General features: G+C 37.9%; 1 protein-coding gene across 9 annotated transcripts in view; it reads left to right on the top strand.

The window, feature by feature from the left end:
• The window catches only part of MAPK10 (mitogen-activated protein kinase 10), a 140,290-nt gene that overhangs the window by 53,620 nt on the left and 66,517 nt on the right, over positions 1-20,153 (top strand). For 6 of the 9 annotated variants that reach the window (XM_088164052.1, XM_088164055.1, XM_088164058.1 and 3 more), the window contains 2 exons: positions 10,224-10,322; positions 19,705-19,874. In XM_088164052.1, the coding sequence (XP_088020178.1) occupies positions 19,753-19,874 (122 nt within the window). In that variant the 5' untranslated portion in view covers positions 10,224-10,322; positions 19,705-19,752. The remainder of the gene's footprint in view (positions 1-10,223; positions 10,323-19,704; positions 19,875-20,153) is intronic. The other 3 variants (XM_014880592.2, XM_014880596.2, XM_088164056.1) reach the window with 1 other exon arrangement.

Below are 20,153 nucleotides of genomic sequence, written 5' to 3' on the forward strand. Positions count from 1 at the left end.
AAACCCTGAAACCTTAATCCCAAATTCTAGAGCTCTGGCTATGACCGAGTTCTACTTTTTTTTTTTTCATTCATGTTTACATTTCTAGTTTAGGACAGTGAATGCCAGTGCTCCAGTGGGATTGTGCAAGGGCTGTGTTGTGCTTTATGAGCATGAGCCTCGTATGAGACTAATGCAAAGCTGCACTGTCCCCATGGGAGCTCTAGGAAGTATTTATGCCTTGGGCACACGCTCTAAATGCTTGGGATTTTCCTAGAACAAAAAGAGCATTTGGGTTTATATCTCCCTTAAGAGCTTTCTCTTCTTCAGATGACCATGAGCATTATGAACACATGTAAGGGATGTGATTATTATTGCCACTGATCTGATAACTTGTGTGCACAAAGCTTGGCAGAATGTGCAGTGTTTGTGCACTCCAAGCTTGTCGTCTGACTGGGATGGGTATCAGACAGATGGGTTAATGATTTATAGGGAATAGAATTAATCAAGTGTGAAAGGCTGGAAAAATGGAGAGTATTTATCATGCTATTTTCTTGTGAACTGAAAGAAAGCTTGGCACTTTGGACATCAGAAGGTTTCTAGCTGTGGAGGGGCTCTGGTTATTGAGTGACAGCTGAAAAATAAGCCAAAATTATAGGAAGAGTAAGCTATGGACTGTGGTGTTTTAAAAATTGCATAAGAAGATTCTGAAAGGAAGAGCCTGAGAATTATTCTTGCACTTACATTTAGGGAGTCAAAAGTAGGATACAGTTGTATTCTTGGACTTCTTAAATTCTTTAGTATAACCATTCATGTAAAATATGTGTTTACCCTTTTCATGTCGATGTACTTTGTGATACCCCTCTTGGGTAGTCCAGTCGAAATTCTTTCCAAATAATACATAAGTTTGTCATTTTAGTTTTCCTTTGGTCTTTCTTTCCCTAGTGTTTCCTTGCATTGCTCACCACAGAGTCGTGGTGACAAAGACTGTCTCAGCTTGTTCTTGCAGGGGTATACCTCACCTTATTCATTTGGGGGAGAGGAATCCTCAATCTCTCTGGTGTACCCAGGTAAATTAAACTTGTTCCTTTGTAGCCCCCTTGCCTTACTGGGCCAGACACCCATAGTTGTTGCCCCTTTTCCCACCTCTGAGGGAAAGAGTGAAAGAAGAGAGTTTCTAATGTCATGTCACATTGGAGTTACATTACCTGTGAAAATCTTGATTTCATATGAGGTGTTGGACCTTGCACGTTTATGCAGATTTTGAAAGCCTTTTATCCTTGGCTCTGAGTCTTTGTTCCCCAGCAGAGTCAAATATTTCTGAAAACTTTCTTCAGCAACCCAAGAATAGGAGAGGCAGAGTCACCTGCTTGTCTAAAACATCTGTGCTTCAGCTCTGCCTTAATCAGTTACAGCATTTCTGTGTGACTCTGAGGGCACCCATGCTTTGAAGTGGTGCTGTGGGCTCTACCTGAAAAATCAATTCCAAATTGTTGTTTACCCATAGCAGGGAGACTTTCCCTGCAGTCAGAAAGATGTATGAGCTGGTATTTCTGTGTCTTAGAGGCAATGAGGAGGGAGGAACTATGAAATAACCTGTTTTGGTTCCTGCTTTTTCTTTTCTCAAACGGTTTGTCTAGAAAATTGCAGACTTTGCCTCTTTGGCTCCTTTTTTTTCCTTGCTAAAGAAATTCCTATCCCCTGACTTTATCAAAGTCACTTTGTTCCAATGCTACAAAACAAAGAGAACCAAGAAAAGAAATTACTTTCTTGTGGTGATTACCTTTTGTGTTCACATGCTTTTCCTTGTTTTACTTTTATATAAGAACCTAAAAGGAACATGACTTGGTTTTGATCACTCCTAACCTGTCCAGCCTAAGTTCACAAAATTGTAAATTTTTTCCTAATGTGCTAGTTTGCAGTTATTTGTATAATAGAAAACTAACAATAGCCTACATGATTCTGTATTTATGCATTAATCACCTACTGTATTTCTGGTTTTGCATATGGAAAAGCAAATGGCACTTGCAGCAACACCCCTTGGCAGTAGAAGACTTGCTTTCTTTAAATATCTCCCATTGCTTTGTGATACTCTGGGACTTTAACTGTATTCAGTGCATAAATGATTATCATTATTATCCCTTATGATTTGAAGAACTTTTACCCAGCATTATCTACAGCTAGACTGGAGCAAGGAAACACCCACTTTTGCTGGGTTTGTATGTGCCTAAATCAAAGGGGTGTTTCTTTCTTTAGCCATTCTACATTAGCATGACACATCCCAAACAACAGCAGCACAGGTGAATGGCTACAGTCCAGCAGAGACAATCTGTTCTTTCCAGTCATCTATTGATCATCAGAAACACAGGGTATTTTCTTACTCCATTAAGTGTTTTTTTCCTCATTTATTTGCGGTTTTAATCAAAAGAAGCCAGAAAGTATCAAAATATTTTCTGTGTTGTGTAAAACAATATGTAACTGCCATTTGATATTAACAGCTTGCAGAGATTTTGCAATAAATCCTGCTTGCATCCTGGAGATGAGTTGTTCTAGTAGTGTTTTGTTATGGGAGTAATTAAAATTTGCAAATGTTTAAGATTAGAAAGGAGAAAAGCTTTCAGAAGCAAATGAATCTGTATTTTAGTTGTTTGAGAAATAAGCTGTTTTGTAGCTGCAGAGTTTACAGTGTAATCTGCTCATGGCTGCAGCCTTGCATTCCATAACTAAGCTTCTTATATTTTTTAGAGTAAGAGTGTTTTTAGTTGTGTGGCTGCCATATTAATATGTAAATACAAACCCAGGCAGGGATTGAGCACCCTAACTTTGCAAATAAATGAAGCAATTGTCCTTGTTTTGATTAGAAAGTTTGGATTAAAGGAGTCCTAAGGTCCCTTCCAAGGTGAGTGATTTGTTGGCTCTGTTCCTGAATAACCTTGAGGTGTGAATTAGCTGGCTCAGTTCAGTGGCCAATTGCACAGCTGTTTCAAAGGTGTAATGATAAATCCAGATGTTGCAGCTGAGCAAGTTTTTCCACAGTGCTGAACAGCTTTTCATATCACCATCATGCATACTTTGATACAGGAAAGATGAACATTGGTAGAATGTAATAAAATTTTTATCAAATAAGTAAAAGCATGGCTAAATATTATTTTGGTTGCATAATATTTTCCTCTTAAGTGACCTGTCAATTTTTCCCCTGAATTGAATGAAACTGACAGAAATTGCTGTTTATTACAGTGCCACATAATAAAGATACCCCAAAGTGCCCTGGCCTTTGGTACATTTGTCCCCAAGTTAGAATTTTGATTTTGGCTGGGATATTAATTCCTTTTACAAGCACCCTTCATTAATGGGGTGGTTAACATGTGTAACAGAGCAGCTTGTAAGAATGAGATCCAATGACATACAGTTCAACTAATCAGAAATTAATTCCAAACTATTCAAACTTAAAATATATGTTTTATTCAAATATAATAATTTTCTTGATGCTGCTTGATGCAGACAGTAATTAAGTATTTTTCTCTGTATTCCATAAAATATAGGTCAATTTCACCAGTCATTAATTGTCAGGGACATCTGTGTTGAAGGCAAATGTAACTGAATTTGAATTAGGTTTTGAGGTTGACTTGAGAGCATATTAAAAATAGTTTTGATGTGATTCAGTACATATCTTCAGGCAGCTTTACCACTGACATTTATCTAAGGAACAGCTTTATATTGATTTTATTTTTTTAATAGAGAAAAACAAATTTTCGAGAGGGCAGAATTTTTCATTCAGCTGTGCTGAGACAGTTACCTCAATTTTTTATCTTTTTCTTTTTTCCTCAGAAAGAGAAAGCAGATGAAAATCAAGTGCCAAAACAGAAAAAATGCATCCAACAAAAACAAAACAAAACAAAAAAAATCCTTTCACTACTGTGGTAAAGGTTATCTTATGTGAGGCAGGCAGTGTTTTACTGTGCTCATCTATTTCCAATTAGCTTTTCTTTTTTTTTTTTTTTTGCTGACAGTAGTAGCCACAGTCTCTCACACTTATCACTCCAGGTTCATCCTATGCAAATTCAGAGCTTCTTCCAACACTGAAGTTTAATTCACAGCTCTAGGAAGAGGCTAGGATTTATCTGGGGAGTGAAGATATTCAGCTGCAAATGAAAATATGATATGGGAGATGATGACACAATCATCATAAACTTTGATTAATTAATCTGCTGCAGCATCTTGCAGGAGTAGGCTCTTTTCCTCATAATACCTGTTCATAACAGTGAGTATTACCTCTGGATGTGATATCTTGGGCTGGATAATTCGAGCATTTAGACCAAATAAAGTCAGGTGAGGAATTGTGTCTCATAATAACTGGCTGGAGAAAAAATGAGAAGCTGGTAGCAACACCAGACTTAGAGTTCATTTGTTCCTGTCTTCTGCATGTGAGCTGTGATTGTTGTGGATATCTGCTCATCAGTCCCTTGTCTTTTCAGTTTGTTTGTTCTTTTTTGTTTTGGATATATTTCCTTTTCAGTGCTATTCCCAAATTGTTTCTTTCCTTTTCACTCTCTTTTCTCTTCCAGCAGCTGTTTTAGAGCTACTTGCATGATTCTTGTGAGTTTTAACATGCCATCACTTCTCTTCCCAGTGGAAGATGATCTGCTTCTGCTGGGATATTAACCTTAATAATTACATTGGTCTCACCACTGCTTTCCCTGGTTATTTCAAGAATAATTAAAATGGGAGCACAGACACAACAGAAAAGCACTCTTTTGCAGTAGAAGCACTCTTCTTGACTATTATTAATCCACTTGCAAATTTTGGCTCATATTTATTCTCTGAGGTGTGTTGAAGCTTCTTGTTAAGCAGTGGGTCTCCTGTTGCAGTGCTGTACATTAAATCTGAAAGAAAAGTTATGTAAAAAAAGCTGATAAGCCTAAAGATTTGGTCTCTAAAGTGAGGACCAATTTAATAGGATATTTGAACATGTATATCCCTATTATAACTGGCAGCAATTATATTAAAAATGTGGGCAAATTGCAGGACTTCTTTCTTGATCCAGCATGTTAAAGATGTCAGAGCCCACGTTTGAAATTCTGTAGGAGTCTGGGGATCAGACACTGCTGTTCTCTGCTGGTACACATTGTCATGCTGTGTGAATTTGTTCAGGTCTTCATTATTTCCTACGCTCTTGTTTACACAGAGCAGAATAGCCAAGTTTCAGTAAAGGAAAAATATAGTTACAGGAGTTAGAACATTACTGAAAGATTCAGAGAACTTTTAATGTAGTGAGAGTATGTATTTTCAGATGAAGGAGAGAGGAATTCCAGCACTGGAAGTGCATGAAATTATTCAAACTCATTTTCAAAACAGGAAGCATTAATAATTAATGAATGTTAATCTTTGAACATTAGTGTTTTTAAAGAAGATTTTTAAGTGACAACTGAATAGATCAATTGCCCCCTCTCATTGAATTAGGACAGGATGGGGTTTTTAAATAACTTTAGGTAATAGTGCTATGTCATTAATTTTTTTCATGCCCTGAATCTTTATGTTCATTAATGAAATGTAGTGAGGTAGTAATAAATAGTTTAATTCTCCTTTTGTAGAACAAGTAAAGAACTACCAGTCAGTGAAGATAGGGAGCACATTAACAGTACCCATTGAGCATATGCCATGTATTTGTGTGCTAATATCAAATAAACAGAAATGCTGGATTTGATTACTTGATATGAATATATATTGCTTCCCTTTATTATTGAGATTATCACAATTGATGGGACTTGGCATAGATATGAAATGTCCTGTGATTCTTTTACAACCTTCCAGTTTGCAGCCACACTATGCCAGGTTTAAATCTAGTGAAGTTTTATATACAAGTAGCTCTTTCTAATTTATCTCCAGCTGCCATTTGATTCCTGTTTAAATTGGAACTTGCACTTCTAAATTTTGTTTTAAATTCCATGTGAAGCTACTTTTTAAATTAGGAATTTAAGCATTTGTTTCCATTTTATTTTGTCATAGGCATGTAAATACCTCTCAAAGTAAAGTCTCGGGAGCATGGGAAGTGATGAGAGCAGCACCAGGGCTAGTTTGGGATATTCATTTCGAGTGCAGCAACACTGGTTTAAACACAGGTCAAACAGCTGTTGCAGTTTTTCCTCATGAAGAGCCTTGTTTTATCCCTGGATCAGTGCATTTGACACAGATGGTTGTGCTGTGGGGGAGATGAGCAGCCTGCCTGCCTGGACTGCGATGAAGAAAGCAGTGTTGCAGCAGGGCAGCTGGCTCCTTCATCTCCCTGAATTAAAAAGTTACACGGAACTTTCTTGAGGATTGACATTGGCCTTCTGAACTTTCACAAAAGGCTTTAAATACACTGTGACAGGCTGAGACACTCTCCATTGGGCATCAGGGACTTACCTGCTGATTAGGGGATGCAGGGATGAGAAACCATCAGGAAGGTATTCTCTCAAAAGGAAGAGACTGTGATGCTTTTTCCAGATAAAAGAGCTCAACGTGGTGGGTGTAAGTGCTGAGGCTCTCCTTGGACCAACACAGCAACAGCCCAGACCCCTCAGACTTGAGGTTTGCATCTCTTAGGCTTAAGGCAAACACAGTCTCCCTGTCCATGACCCAGGAGCCACTTACGTGAAGGAAAGTGCAGCCTGGGTAGAAAACAACACTCCTAGGCCAAAAGATTTAATCTGACTGGGCCAAATTGCCCAGACATTCCCTGGGTACCAATATCATACAGCACTGAGGGTGAGGAAAGAATTCTAGGACGAGCAGAAAGGTTTGCTGTGGGAAGCAATATTTGGTTTTCTAGCCTGTTTTAACTGCTCTCGTTGCATGGTTTCTTCTCTATTCTCAATAATTATACTAAGAGTATTGATTTAATCTCTTCAGTCTTCAAAGAGCTGGTTGAATAATAATTAGGTAATCCTCCTGACCCCTGGAGAGACAGATAACCATTATTAAAAGTCCTTGTAACAGAAAAGGAAGATTTGATAAGAGCACTGTAGGTAAAGAGAAGTTTATGAAATTTGGGCATGTCTTTAGTCCACATTTCGTTTCGAAGAACAGCTTTCCATAAGGAAGGAAGAGTGGAGTGAAGAAGAGGATGGCAAAGCAGCAGGCTAGGGAGAGGCCAAGCCTTAGTGGTTGCAGCCAGCAGTTCCCTTGGGGGCTCAGAGGATATTCAGGATTTTCTTTATCTTACCTTCATGGCTACTTTCCTCCTCCTGATTTAAGTGCTTCCTCGTTTTGCTTTGCCTGAAAGTACATCGTGTGTTTGCTGCTGAGTCTTGTATGCTTTTATGGCTTCTGGGATACAGATGCCTTGATCGTGATGAAGATTTGGGATCCAATTGTGGCTTTGGTGTTTCACAGATAGGTTTTCTCCTTGTGATGTTACTGCAGTCTCTGGCTTCCCAGAGTATTTTATTCAATCAGCAATGTTCTGTTCTCCCAGTTCTTCCCCCCTTGAGTAATTTCACTCAATATTGAAAAGGTAAAGTGTCAGAAGTGGGGTAAAGAAATATGGGATGCTTATGCGCTCACGTAAAGCTCCAGTCCCTGGTGAGTGATGCTGTTTGTCTCAGTAGCTTCTTGTTTTATAACTGCTTTATGTTGTAACACAATTATCTCAGCATCAGGCCAGTTCTTTATTCTGACACTTCTTAAACATCTCTAGTGATGTGGTGTCAGCTCGCACCAGAGGAGATGTGATCAAGGAGATCTGCGCAGCTGAGTGTGAATCTGTTTTCTGCCTGAAGGAATTAGAAGTTACATACATGTATGATTAATTACAGGGCATCGAAGGGAACCTTGCATGAATTCAAGAAACACTTTAAAACATGAATTCAAGACTGCTTTGTGCTGGGTACACCTTTGTGTGCCATGGAAAGGTGGCAGTCATTCCCGTTGTACAACTGGAGGAACTCAGCTCCGTAGTGATTGATTCCGTGTGTCTCATGGACAGAGGAATATGAGTATTGATCCAGCCCATTAAAACATATCATGCTTCTATTATTTTATAAGCATTAACTGCGCACAAGGACAACATCATCAATTCTAAAATGTATTCCAGTTCATGAAACTCACCAGTCTATTGTTGTGCCCAGGGTGACTATTAACAGTCACAGTAATTCCTGTGGACAGCTGAGGAGCTGGGTGTGACTAGCAATGCATACATAATACAAAGTATGACTTCTCAATAGACCCTCACAGCACATTCAGGGAGAAACCAAATTCCCCCATTTTCTCCCCTTCCTTCCTTTCTTCACTTTCCACCATTAATCTCTGTCTTGAACATGGTCTGTCACAGCTACTGACATTTCAGTCATTGATTATTATAGCAATGTAATGCATGCAGCCAGTGAGTATATCTGCAGCATGACAGTGTAATTACCTGCTGGCTTTCCAGAAATCATTGGCAATATGACTAATGTTAAAAGTTTTGGGTTTTTTTTCTTTTTTTTTTTTAAAAGCTTCCTTTCTTCTTTTTTGTTTTAATATAAACCATTATAAACCCTCTGTGGAATATGAGACTCTGGTAATGACTCAGTGGCCAGTGAGACAGCAATCTTAGACACTGTAATGTGATGCAGAAAAGGTCATAAACTTGCTTTCATAACAGGATTATTCATATATTCATTCATTAAAAATTAAACACATGTGGGAGCACATGATGCATTGAAGTTGGCAAGTATTGGTGAATACTTTCTTATAGTTTCTTTACTCCTGATCAATTCGTGTGAGTTGAAATTACTCCAAATTAAGTCTTGTCTTATTTAGTGCCATTTACAATTGAAGTTCATTGTTCCTACTGAAGACAAGTGCCATAAGTAGCTACATAGTGTTTCAGAATCATAACTTTATGGAGTGATGGTTGGATGGTTGTTTTGTTTTCATTTTTAAGTCTTTACAATGAGCTTATATTTAATAGAAAAACATGGAGTTCTATATAACTGATCTAATTTTAGCTAAAAGTTGCTAGTTTTTTCATCATACTTTTAACAGCTTTTTGTTGTTGTTTTATGTGTTTGGCTGGGATTTTTCTGGTTTTTTCGGAGTCATGCAGAAGAATCTATGTTCTCCAAAGCCTTGTGACATAGCTGCCTATCTCAGCAGATAACATTGCTGTAGGTGTTTGCCAGTGGTGTGCCATGCTGGGATGTAGCTAGGACAGGACTGGTTAGGCAGGGCTGGATGTGGTGCTGTGGAACTAAGTTAAAACAGCAGTAACAGGGTGCACAGGGAGGCCTGTCTAGTGCAGTCTGTGGCTCCCTGGGCCAGTATCAGATGCCTGGGAAATCCAGAAATAGGCTGGGCATGGAGTGGCAGACTGTGACTCAGGGGTGATATTTTCGAGGTTAATAGCCTTCAGCAGATTTCTTCTTATGTGAATTTACCTGATCACATTAGTGCTTATGTTGACTTCTGGCTTCCACAGCAACATGAGACAGAGTTTCATTGTGACAAAACAGTGTATGAAGAATTATTTCCTATTGTTGATTCTAACTCTGATAACATAACTTGGTGCCACTTTTATTTGAAGAAATAAAAAAGGAAGGGTGTTTTCCTTTTCATTTTTCAGTATCCCACTCATTTTATGTATCTCCAGCATATTTCCACTCAGTTCTTTTCTAGGCTAAAAAAAATCTCTGTGCAGTTGTTTCATGTAAGGAATCTTTTCGTGCTTTGGACCCTTGTTACTGCCCTTTCCTGTAGCTTTTGTAGTGGTAGGACATCAAGACCAGAACCAGAACTACATGGGATGTTCACAAAGTGGATGAATTTACACAGTGATGTAACTAGTTTTTCCTCTTCTATAACTTTACTAATACTTGTCAGCTTAGGTTTTTCCCTCCCCATAATAATAAGTGTCTTCTATTCTCACATTGTTTAGAACATAATTGACCTGATTTTTTGTTGCTGTTGGTGTAGGAATATGTAAGTGACATGCTAAACTTCATATTAATGGCATCAGCTACTATAAAGTTTTCCAGATGTAACCAAGTCATATTTGGGACCATAGCCTTGACAGGCATTGGAAAGAATTTAAATAATTTAAATTTAAAATCTTTCTTTAAAGAAATCAAATAAATTTTTACAGTTCAGTATTATAACATTTCTGGTTTTCACAAGCTGGGTAACAAATCAGGTTGGTTTTAGAATCCAGGTGAAGCTAGAGCTGCATTGTTCTTGCACATCTGCAGCCAGACAAGATTTCCATGTCTACTTTTCTTTAATTGCAGGTATTTATGAGACGCCATTTCTTGTATTATTTTGGTGAACCTACTCTGGATGTGAAGATTGCCTTTTGTCAGGTGTGTGTTCCTTACAGGTAAAACAAGGTACAGTATATACTTGTACTTCATTTTTGCAATACATGTTATAATAAGAGAAAAATAGAACTGCTAACAGCTTACTGCAAATAACTGGTTATAAAAATGAGAATAAATACAAAAAAATAGAGAAATGCATCACAAAGTATTACTTTTGTATTTGCCCTCAAGTTTATTTTTTTAATTTGGTCTTAATAATTTTTATTTTGTTTTGATAAACTATCAGTTAATATTTGGAGGGTTTTTTAGTGAAAAATAATGGCATGATTTTCATACAGAAAAACTGCAAATTAAAACTCTTTTATCTTAGTCTCTGTTTTTCTGAGACAGAACCTTTTACACTGTAGACTGTGACTATAATTTTGTTTACTTGTACTGGAAGTGAAGGAAGATAAATTAAAATGGTGGTGTTTGTCTTGTCTCCCATTGAACACCATGAGCTGTTGAGGTCCTGGAGCCATGAGACTGCACTAAAGCCAATTCTGCATTTCTACATCACCCTTGAAATTGTTTGGTCACAATGTATGGAAGCCCACAATGCTGAAACTAAATCTTTGATGTAAAGAAAAACTTACTGTATCCAGTTTTTGGTTCTCTTGTTTAATTTAGTTAACATATTTAGTTGCAAATCTGTGTGCATAATTTTCACTTGTGAATGAAATTACTTTTTTGCTCACTTCTGAACAGTATTTTGTGCTTGAATTCTCTCTCCTCATAGTTCTAAGGTTTTTTGGAAGATGGAACATCAGTAATCTAACTAACTGGAGAGGTATCAGGGACATTCTTCACTTTTTGAGGCTGAAAACAATGCTGCATTCTTAGAAATGAATTTATGATAAACACTATTTCTTTTCTTTTGTATTACACATGGAGTCCAAGAGAAAACTGAATTGTAAAAAGGAAGGGGCTATTACTTTTATGTAAGCATTTAACACGAAACAGTGACAGGTTTTGGAAAGTTTGCTTTATGTTTTTTAACTAAGGGACACTAAATATTAATTCTGCTGAGGAGGTTGAATCTGGACTTAGGAATCAGCAGCTCTGGGATGGGTCTTGGCTATTCAGTTTGATAATCTACTTAACTGTTTTTTCTTTTTTTATCACCCGTTCTTCATGTGCCTGTGTTTAACTGGCTTAATTCTTCCACTGGCACCTTTGTCAAACGTAGTATTTTTGTAATGTTTTGACAGAGTTAGCTTCCAAAAAAAAAAAAAATTGTAAAAATTGCAAAAAAGGGTGCTTTTTTCTCAGATTGTATGAGAAAAGTGTTATTGATGAAAAAATACTTTCACTGTGCAGAATAGAGTTTTTTTGCATAGCTCTCCTGTCTTGGATGCTTGAATACATCTCTTGGATGCATTTTTATCACTGAGTGAGATTAATTCCTATTTAATGGCTGCAGCAGGTACCCAGAATGGCTTCATCCACTAAGTACATACAAAGAGATACTACCCTGACACTGTAGGGAACAGAATCCCATCCTTCAAGCACTTATCATAGATGCCTTTTCAAGGTCTTCAGACCTTCAGATCGATTCTCTTGGGGATAAAAACTGATTTAAGCTTCATGTTAATTTATTCTCTCCATAAAGATAGGCCCTGATCCAAATAACAGCTGGAACTATGTGCAAGAACAGTCTCTAAATTAAGTGTCTGGTTGCATTAAAACCTGTCTTGGATGCTGTTCATTTGTATTTTTTAGAGTGGGATAGGGGTTATATCTCTGTCCTTGGTCCAAGCATCCAGATCTTTATTTAGAGACTGGGAATAATGTCCAGGTGGTAATATTGTTTATTCCATTCTTATTCCTGCTTCCATTTGAAATTTATGTCTCACTGCAGACTTTCTCCAGAGTGTTTGTGCTGAAGTGCCTTTCTTAAAGCTCCAATATTGAAGAGAGCCCTGATTATTTTTAGTACTTTTAGGGGTGTAATTTTTCTTGTAATATATACTTGTGGCCTAAAAAGCATAGCTTTATGTGCTCTGAAAGAAAGTGACATATACATAATTAAAGGCTCTTCTCTTTGACATAGAGCTTATGTCACTGAGCATCCTAGTTTTGTACAATGAAATGCTAATTCAGCAGGAATAGAATTTTAAGGATTTCCAACTTAAGGAAAAAACAGAATGGCCCTTCCTGAGAAACACTCAGGGGCATAAGTAGGGTAAATATATAACTCCCCAGCCCTTTACCCTGGTTGCAGTGTAAAAACACCCAAGTCTGGAATTACTGGACATGGGTAGCCAATTCATGTTCTGAAGCATGAGGAAAAGGACATCTGCTTTTCTATCATAACAGAAAAGTAGAACAAGAAGGCCAATGGAATTTCATTTGTAAGGTTGGTATCACCAACCAGCTTTTATCTGTAGGACCCTACACATTTTTATTGTAGGACAAGGTAATGCAGAGTAGTATGAGTAGAATAGGACATTCAATTTTAATACTAATATATTAACAATATGTAACAATTCCAAAAGAATAGTGACTTCTTCATTCATTTTTTTCTTCATTTAGTCTTTCAGTATATTTTTTTAAATCAATATCAAGACATGTATAGCCTGTCAGAATTTACATGTTCCCTAAGCTGTAGGTATATGGGATACCTTTATTTAGAATACAATTTTAAATGTAGTGTGTCCTATGATTATGCCTTTTATTCAATGGGATATTAGTTGGTATTCAAAAGTTGTCAACAATTGATAAATTAGATTTCTATGAATAAAATGATACTTCATAGGGTCAAGAGCTGTCTGTTTCTAGCTCAAGGTGTGACTATTTAGCTCTATACAGTCTTTGTGAAAGAGAGAATCCTTTCATTAGCTATTATTTTCACATTGAATACTGTAATTATATAGTTCTATTGAGAAATCTACTTTCTCTCCTGTATCTTTGGCTACATTTTGCATTTGGATCACTGGTTTGGTTCCTCTCCATAAAGAAACCTCAGTCTCAAGGAACCTTTTTCTTTCAGTGTTTTTTAATCAGTCCTTTCAATATTCTTTGGTGTGACACCAGGGCTGGGTGTCACCTGTGTGTGAGCACTGAGCTCTGCAGGCATCAGGGGTGTGAGGAATCTTTGGAAGTCGTGTTTTCTTGTGCAGATACTCATAGATTGCTCATCTGTTTGATGTGTGGCCTGGAATGAAGGACACACCTCTGGGACTCTGTGACTGCTGAGCAATACATGGTACCACAGTTATAAATGAGCTATGAAAATTTGGTGCCTGTAAGAAGGAAGGAATTAAAAGTACTTAGAGCTCAGTGAACGTGTGGAGGACAAGAGAAGAAGAAGTAAATAGTGCTTTGCTTCATGTTTTGAGTAGATAGAATTGAAAAGGAGAAGGCAGTCTTGCTGTTTTGTATGTAATCAGAACTAGGCAAGAGCTAGGCAAGTTGATGGGTTTTTGGTTTCTCACTTAGAAGAGGTTGAACAAGGACAGAGTGTTTAAACAAATAAAGAAAAAATCACAACTACAAAAAAAACCCAACCTAACAAAAAAAACCAAAAAACAAAAAAACAACAACCCAACCAGCACTTAGAAATGTTGTACTACATTTAACAAAGTACTTTAATATGATGTCTTGAAATAGAGTGAATAAAGAAAATGTAAAAAAGATCAATCACTGATCATTTAAGGCTGAGTTTTTTGCAGGGGTCAGTTGTCTGCTTGAAAGGCTAAATGCAGAAAGCCCCTTGTCTGGGGGGCAAGGTGCTGGAGAGAGATTTAAAGGACAGTTAAAATGAAATTAGCTTTTAAATCCCACTCAAAACACACTAAAATCAGGAAGAATGGGTGACTAATACAAGCCTCCCAGGAGGAGAATGAGGTGGAAGAATGGAGAACTGTGATGTGGCTGGTAAGACCAAAATCTGTAATATTACATCCAACCATGCATACACAAGAGGAAACCCTGTGTAGGAGATTGGATCACTGCTTATGGACTTTTGAGTTCAGGGAGAGCCAGAATAAGTGAGATGTCTGGCTTTATGGAGAAAAAAATAGATAAAACTTCTGCCATAAATGTGTCATATATAGAATACACAATTTAAATTAATTCAGTGGATTTTTCTATGCAAAGATACTCTCTATTTCTCAAGTGATAGCTTCTGTGGCCATTCAGATTTGCACAGCAAAAGCTGTTAAATTCGAAGCAGAGAGCTCAGTAAATTCATGTTCAAGCCAGAATTCTGGCACTTGAAGCTTCTGTGAGAATTAGAGCTGTGCAAGCGGGAGTTGAGCCATTAAATTCAGTGTTGTTGGCTTAGCAGATGCACCCAGGTGAGCAGGGCTTGCCTCTCATGCACATTTTCAGAGCTGGCCAGAAGGCTGAGGGTTTTACCACACTCATGAATTTCAGTCTGTACAACATTTGACCTTTAAGGTTAAATTGTAGCTTTAGGATATTATCCTTTTGCATCCCGGGGCATCCAAAGGCGTCCACCCCAGTCTCTTTGTCTGAGGCGGGGTGAAGATGTGGGGGAGCCATCCTGGTGTGTGGCTCAGAGCATCCTCTCTGCTCCATCCTGCTCAGCTCTGGGCTCTGTGCCAGCTGCAAGCCAGGGGTCAGCCTTTGAGCCTTCCATCTGATTCCTTCACTCACCTGCCTTTACACACAGCTTTAATTGATTTCAGCAGCCTTGCATCGCGGCACCCTCGAACGAGCGTTCCTGCCTGGATTTCTGTGGGCAGACAGGGAAGGTGAAGTCTCCCCTCTGCTGATGCTGCCAGCAGAATCTGTGGCAGCACTCACTGTCTTGGAGATGCAAAGGAGAGCAATTTGCCTCAAATTGCTGCTAGCATGGTTTGTATTTATAAAAGCTGAAATGTATGAGATGCTGAGCTGCAAGAAATTGCCATGTTTGAGGCTTGTCAATAATAGAAGGAATGACAGAACAAGGGTCTGTCAGTAAAATATAATAAGTATAGGGTTTTTTGTAGGATAAAAATGGACAAATAAAATGGGATATCAGGAAGCAATTCACCTTATAATATAGAAAATAATTTTATTTCTGTTGGGATTTTAACTCTTTTGCTCTCTGTACTCTGAAAGAAAGGAAAAGAATACATTTGTAGCTCTGTGTGAGGCAGTAAGTTGAGTTCCACTGAATTTTTAAATACTTGTCCTTTGAAAGCAAAATATATACTCTCTAAACTGCAATGGTGAGACTATCTTTCTCCTTCATCTCAAATGCTTGAGTCTTGACAGTTTATTTTCTTTCCTCTTTCTCACTTGTCAAGTTACTAAGCAAACATCATTGCAAATGTGGCTATATGCTCAAGTGAGCTAACAAGGATAGTTAGGTTTTCAGGGCTGAGAAATTTTCACTTCTCTTACTCTTAAATTTTTCAGTGTGGAGGAAAGAGAATGGCATTGGTGAATGTGTATGTGTGCATTAGAAGTTTTCAATTAGGTATTGAAAGGAGAAAATAATGGTTCATGCATTTTTGTATGTATGAAATGAAAGCCAAGTTCCTATCAGTGTTGAAGTAATGTCATTTCATTGTCCAAATGTTTATGGAAGCTAAGAACAAATGGCATTTCCATGCATACTTTGTCTCTGAGGAATAATCTTTCATCTTACACAGAGGTCTGAGGAACTTAGATGTGTTTTGTTCGAAGTTTCACACCTGCAATGTTTACTGTTAAACTGGGGCAAGTATTGTAGCTTGCCAAGTTCATTTGAAGTTCACTTGAAAATTTATTAACTCACGGGAATTCACTTTACTATATGAGACCTACACACTTTTACTGTGATATCCTGATTGCAATGTATATCTATAAACTTCCTTCCCCCATGTATTTCTTAATGAAGTGCTAATTCCTGGTTTTCTTATGATGTTGGTCTCAGTCACATTTGAAAGGAGTTGATGGTAGCTGCATCTACAGAATGGTGTACACTGGAAATTCCTAGCCCTGGGTTCCTTTCTGATGCCACAAAAAAGGTTTAACTTAAGCTGCCTGTACAGGACTTGTAAGCATTGTGCAGTAAAACCTGAATCTGAAATAGCTTAGAGGCGTTCAAGGGGGTATCTGGGGGAATATCAATATCTGTAACAGCACCAAGGCTTCTGGAAAGGGTTTAAATGAGCACTGAGGATGTAACAGGAGAAGAGAAAAATGTAGTGTGTAGGCTTCTTTAAGATGAGCCATGTGAATCTGAAGATTTGGAGAAGAGCCTTTTCATTGGGATTTGAAAATAAAACTAACATTGACGTGCTCTATAAAGAATATGAATTTCCTTGCTAAAGGGGAAAGATTTTTTACTTTAATTTTGGAGTGAAACAAAACTGCCATTTCCTTGTCCTCATTAGGAAGTGGCTGTTGAATCAACCAGAGATGATTCTTGATTATGTGTCAGCTTGGCTTGGGGATCTGATCAAATGTGATTAATCCAATAATGCTGTTAATTCATTGACTTAGGGATTTGAGTTAAGTCAGCATCATGACAAGGATAGTTATATCATTCATCTCCTGTTATTATGGAAGTAAGCAGTGCATTGGGGTTTAGTAACCTTACTATGCTTTTGTTTTGCTCATTTAATTTTTGTTTTGCTTATTTCTAATTTTTGGTAAAAATTAGAAAATATAGATTAAGGGAATTTTTGTAGTTTTTTTGGCAGTGTGGGTTTAAAGCGAGGAGGCAGCTTAGTAGATTACCTGGACTTTGGCCTATCCACAAAGCTGAAATTTTTGTTACTCAGAGGAGACATTTTGCTTGAAATAGACTTCAAACTAAATCAGCCTGCCTTGAATTTTGGAAGTAAATTAGTGTTTTCTATCAAAGACGTTATGGGGCACAAATTTTAAAGTAGGAGAAAAGATACTGTTCTAAAAAGAAAAAATTATTCAGTGAAAAATAAAACAGTCTTCAGCTTTCTCTCTCACACACAGTTGGGAGCAGATTGTCATAGGAATGGTCTGTGTTGTGCAGAGGAGAGCTGCTCATCAGGACATTTGCATTTTCCTATCAGCTGTAGTCTTCTGGGTCCACAACTTTAATTGCTGTTGACTGAAGCAATTGGATATAATAATTGTCTATATAATTGAGGTACTACGGAGTGGTTCTTCTGAGCTGTTTTAATTGATTTTTTTAAAGACATTTCTGGATTTAAATGACCCAGCTGCTGGAAGTGCAGCAGTTCAGAAATCCCACTGTATGCAGCATGAGTTTCCTGAGGCTAGTAGTTCACACGGTCAGGCTAACTTAAAAGCAAGTAATTTTTTATTCTAGACATAGAGTGATAAAATATGTGCTCCCATGTAGCTCCATGGCACACAACAAGCTGTCAGGGGGCTTGGGAGTGAGGACACAAACAAGTTCTGGCAGGCCTGGCTCATCCAAGCCTTAACAGAGTCATCCCATTTGTTTAAAAATTCACTCTATCTGAGCTTCCAGAGGAGCTGGCTGTGAGTCAGGCTCACTCAGGAATGCAATTTTTCTGCTGACACTTTATACATAAACATTGGTTTCAGAGTAATGGGTGTTAATGCTGGATATGTCCTGCGTTGTTCTGATAATGACATCAGGAAAAACACGCTCCAAATGTGTTTGTCTAGCCAGAGGGAGCTGTGAAATTCCTGTCAATCGGGAGCGTGTTATTAAAAATACTCAAAAAAACCTCTCAGTTCTAGCTCAGGTATGAATACCTGAGCTGAATAGCCAAATTTATTAATCTCTCTTCACTGAATGGAAGATGTTTTAAGACTAAGGATATGCAGTGTGAATCAGGTGCAGTCTCTTTGTTTTCCAGTAAGAAAAATTCAAACCTCTTTTGGAATTATTTCACTCTCTGGAAGCTCCAATTTAGCACTGTGTCAGTAAATTTCTCACTTTTTGTGTTAGGGCAAGGCCTCCCCTGCTCTCCCCCTCACAGTGTTTGATGAACAAGTTAATGTAAAGTTTCCACTTGGTCTCCTGAGATGAGACTTTGTGTTTGAATGAAGAGCTGCATTTATTAAAACATTTCAAAGTCTCTAAATGAGATGTTTAGGGTGATGCTGTCCTGTGCCAAAGGGCCTTCCAGTCAGATAATGCACAGAAAAATAATAATCATTTTTCCAAGACAAACCTTAAAACCGAAATTCTTTGGAAGGTCAGTAGTCTGTTTTAAATGGCCAGATTTTTGGAAAACTGAAATGATGTCTTTTTAAATTGAAAGAGTAATGTAATCAAAATCAACTTTACTTTTTCCCAGCTCCATCAAATTTCAACTTAGCCCATAAACACATAATATGTATGATCATTCAGGTCTTTTTGGGGGAAAGAAATTTGTAATAGAGCAAATAAGAACATTTATAAGCTGTGTTTGAGAGCACTGAAAAGAATGCATAGACAGGCATAGCTGGTTTTTGTTTTTCCTTTATAGAAGGCACTTGAGCATGTTTTGATTTCCATAACTGAACTGTCAACTCTTTTAGGGCAGATGTGTTGTAATATGTTGAGCTTTTGCATCCTGTGCTCAGCATCATGTATTATAGAATCCTAAATTACAAGCACTTAATTCTGATTTTTATCTCAAATGACTATAGATTTGCTCTGTAGTCCATAGGGAACTTATCTCAGCAGTAGTCATAAAGTGGCTGTAATGTAATTTGCTGCATGGTAATTTTACAAATTTGAGGGAGGGTTTTTTAAAGTCTTGTAAAAATTATTGGTTTTTAATTTTACAGTTTCGGGGAGGAACACTGCTGTGCAGTGCTAGCTTCAGTGCTTGGTTTTTATGTCATGAAAATTGGTGTTTGCTGCATTTGTTAGGTCATGGGAGCAGCTCTCCCTCCTATCCTTAGGAACTCAGAACTCTGGAAGACCTCCTGAGCTTCTGAATAAATCTCTGTGAAATTGGGCCATGTTGGGTCACAGTTTGTCTCATTAACTGCTCTGTTTCTTTTGCAACCCTTGTTGGAAGGTTCTCAAGGTCTTCATCACCTGCTCAGGGAAAGTTTTAGCACTCATGAGAATACATTTGCTTGCTCTGTCTGATCCATAATGAAGAGCCTGATTCCTGTGCCTCTTGCCCCACTTCCACACTGATGAAAGTCATCTTATTTTAAATTAATTGCAAAACAAAGGAGGGCAGAATCAGCATGAGCACATCACCTGGCAGTCATGAAGCAGGAGTGATGGCAGGCAGAGACCAGTAGTTGGCAGTAACTGTGTCACAAACATCAGCTGGAGAATTGGCTGGTTTTCTTTAATCAGTGCTTTTTTATGGTGACTTCCTGCATGAAAGAAGTTTTGATACAGTCTTTATGAAAATGAGCCAAAAATTACAAGAATTTATATTGAAAAATTAGGCTAACAGTGCTTTATCAGTATTCTGATGATTTAGCAGCCTTGGTTTCTCTCTTTTTACCAATCCCTCTCCCTTTCCCTTCTTCTGTACAACAGGGATTTGGGAAACAAGTGGATGTGTCATATATTGCCAAACATTACAACATGAGCAAAAGCAAAGTTGACAACCAGTTCTACAGCGTGGAAGTTGGTGACTCGACCTTCACAGTCCTCAAACGCTACCAGAACTTGAAACCTATTGGCTCTGGGGCTCAGGGAATAGTTTGGTGAGTATCAGCACTTTCTCTTACGATGCTTTGAAACAGAATTGGCATTTTGCATCTCTTCACAGTTTGCCAGCCACAGCTGTTGTCTAAAATTGCAAAAATAGCAGTCAGGCAACAGACATCCTGAGGCAGGAGGAGCCCAGTGGTTTGCTGATAAATTCCCCAGCTGGTGAGAGTGATAGCACTGGGTTTGTTCCTCCACACAGCAAAATGGAACTAGCAAGAAAGCAGGAGAGAGATCTTATCATAATTGACAACTGTGGCACTATTTCCACAGGC

This window comes from Sturnus vulgaris, chromosome 4, assembly GCF_052056855.1.
Source record: "Sturnus vulgaris isolate bStuVul1 chromosome 4, bStuVul1.hap1, whole genome shotgun sequence".
Taxonomy (NCBI): Eukaryota; Metazoa; Chordata; class Aves; order Passeriformes; family Sturnidae; genus Sturnus; species Sturnus vulgaris.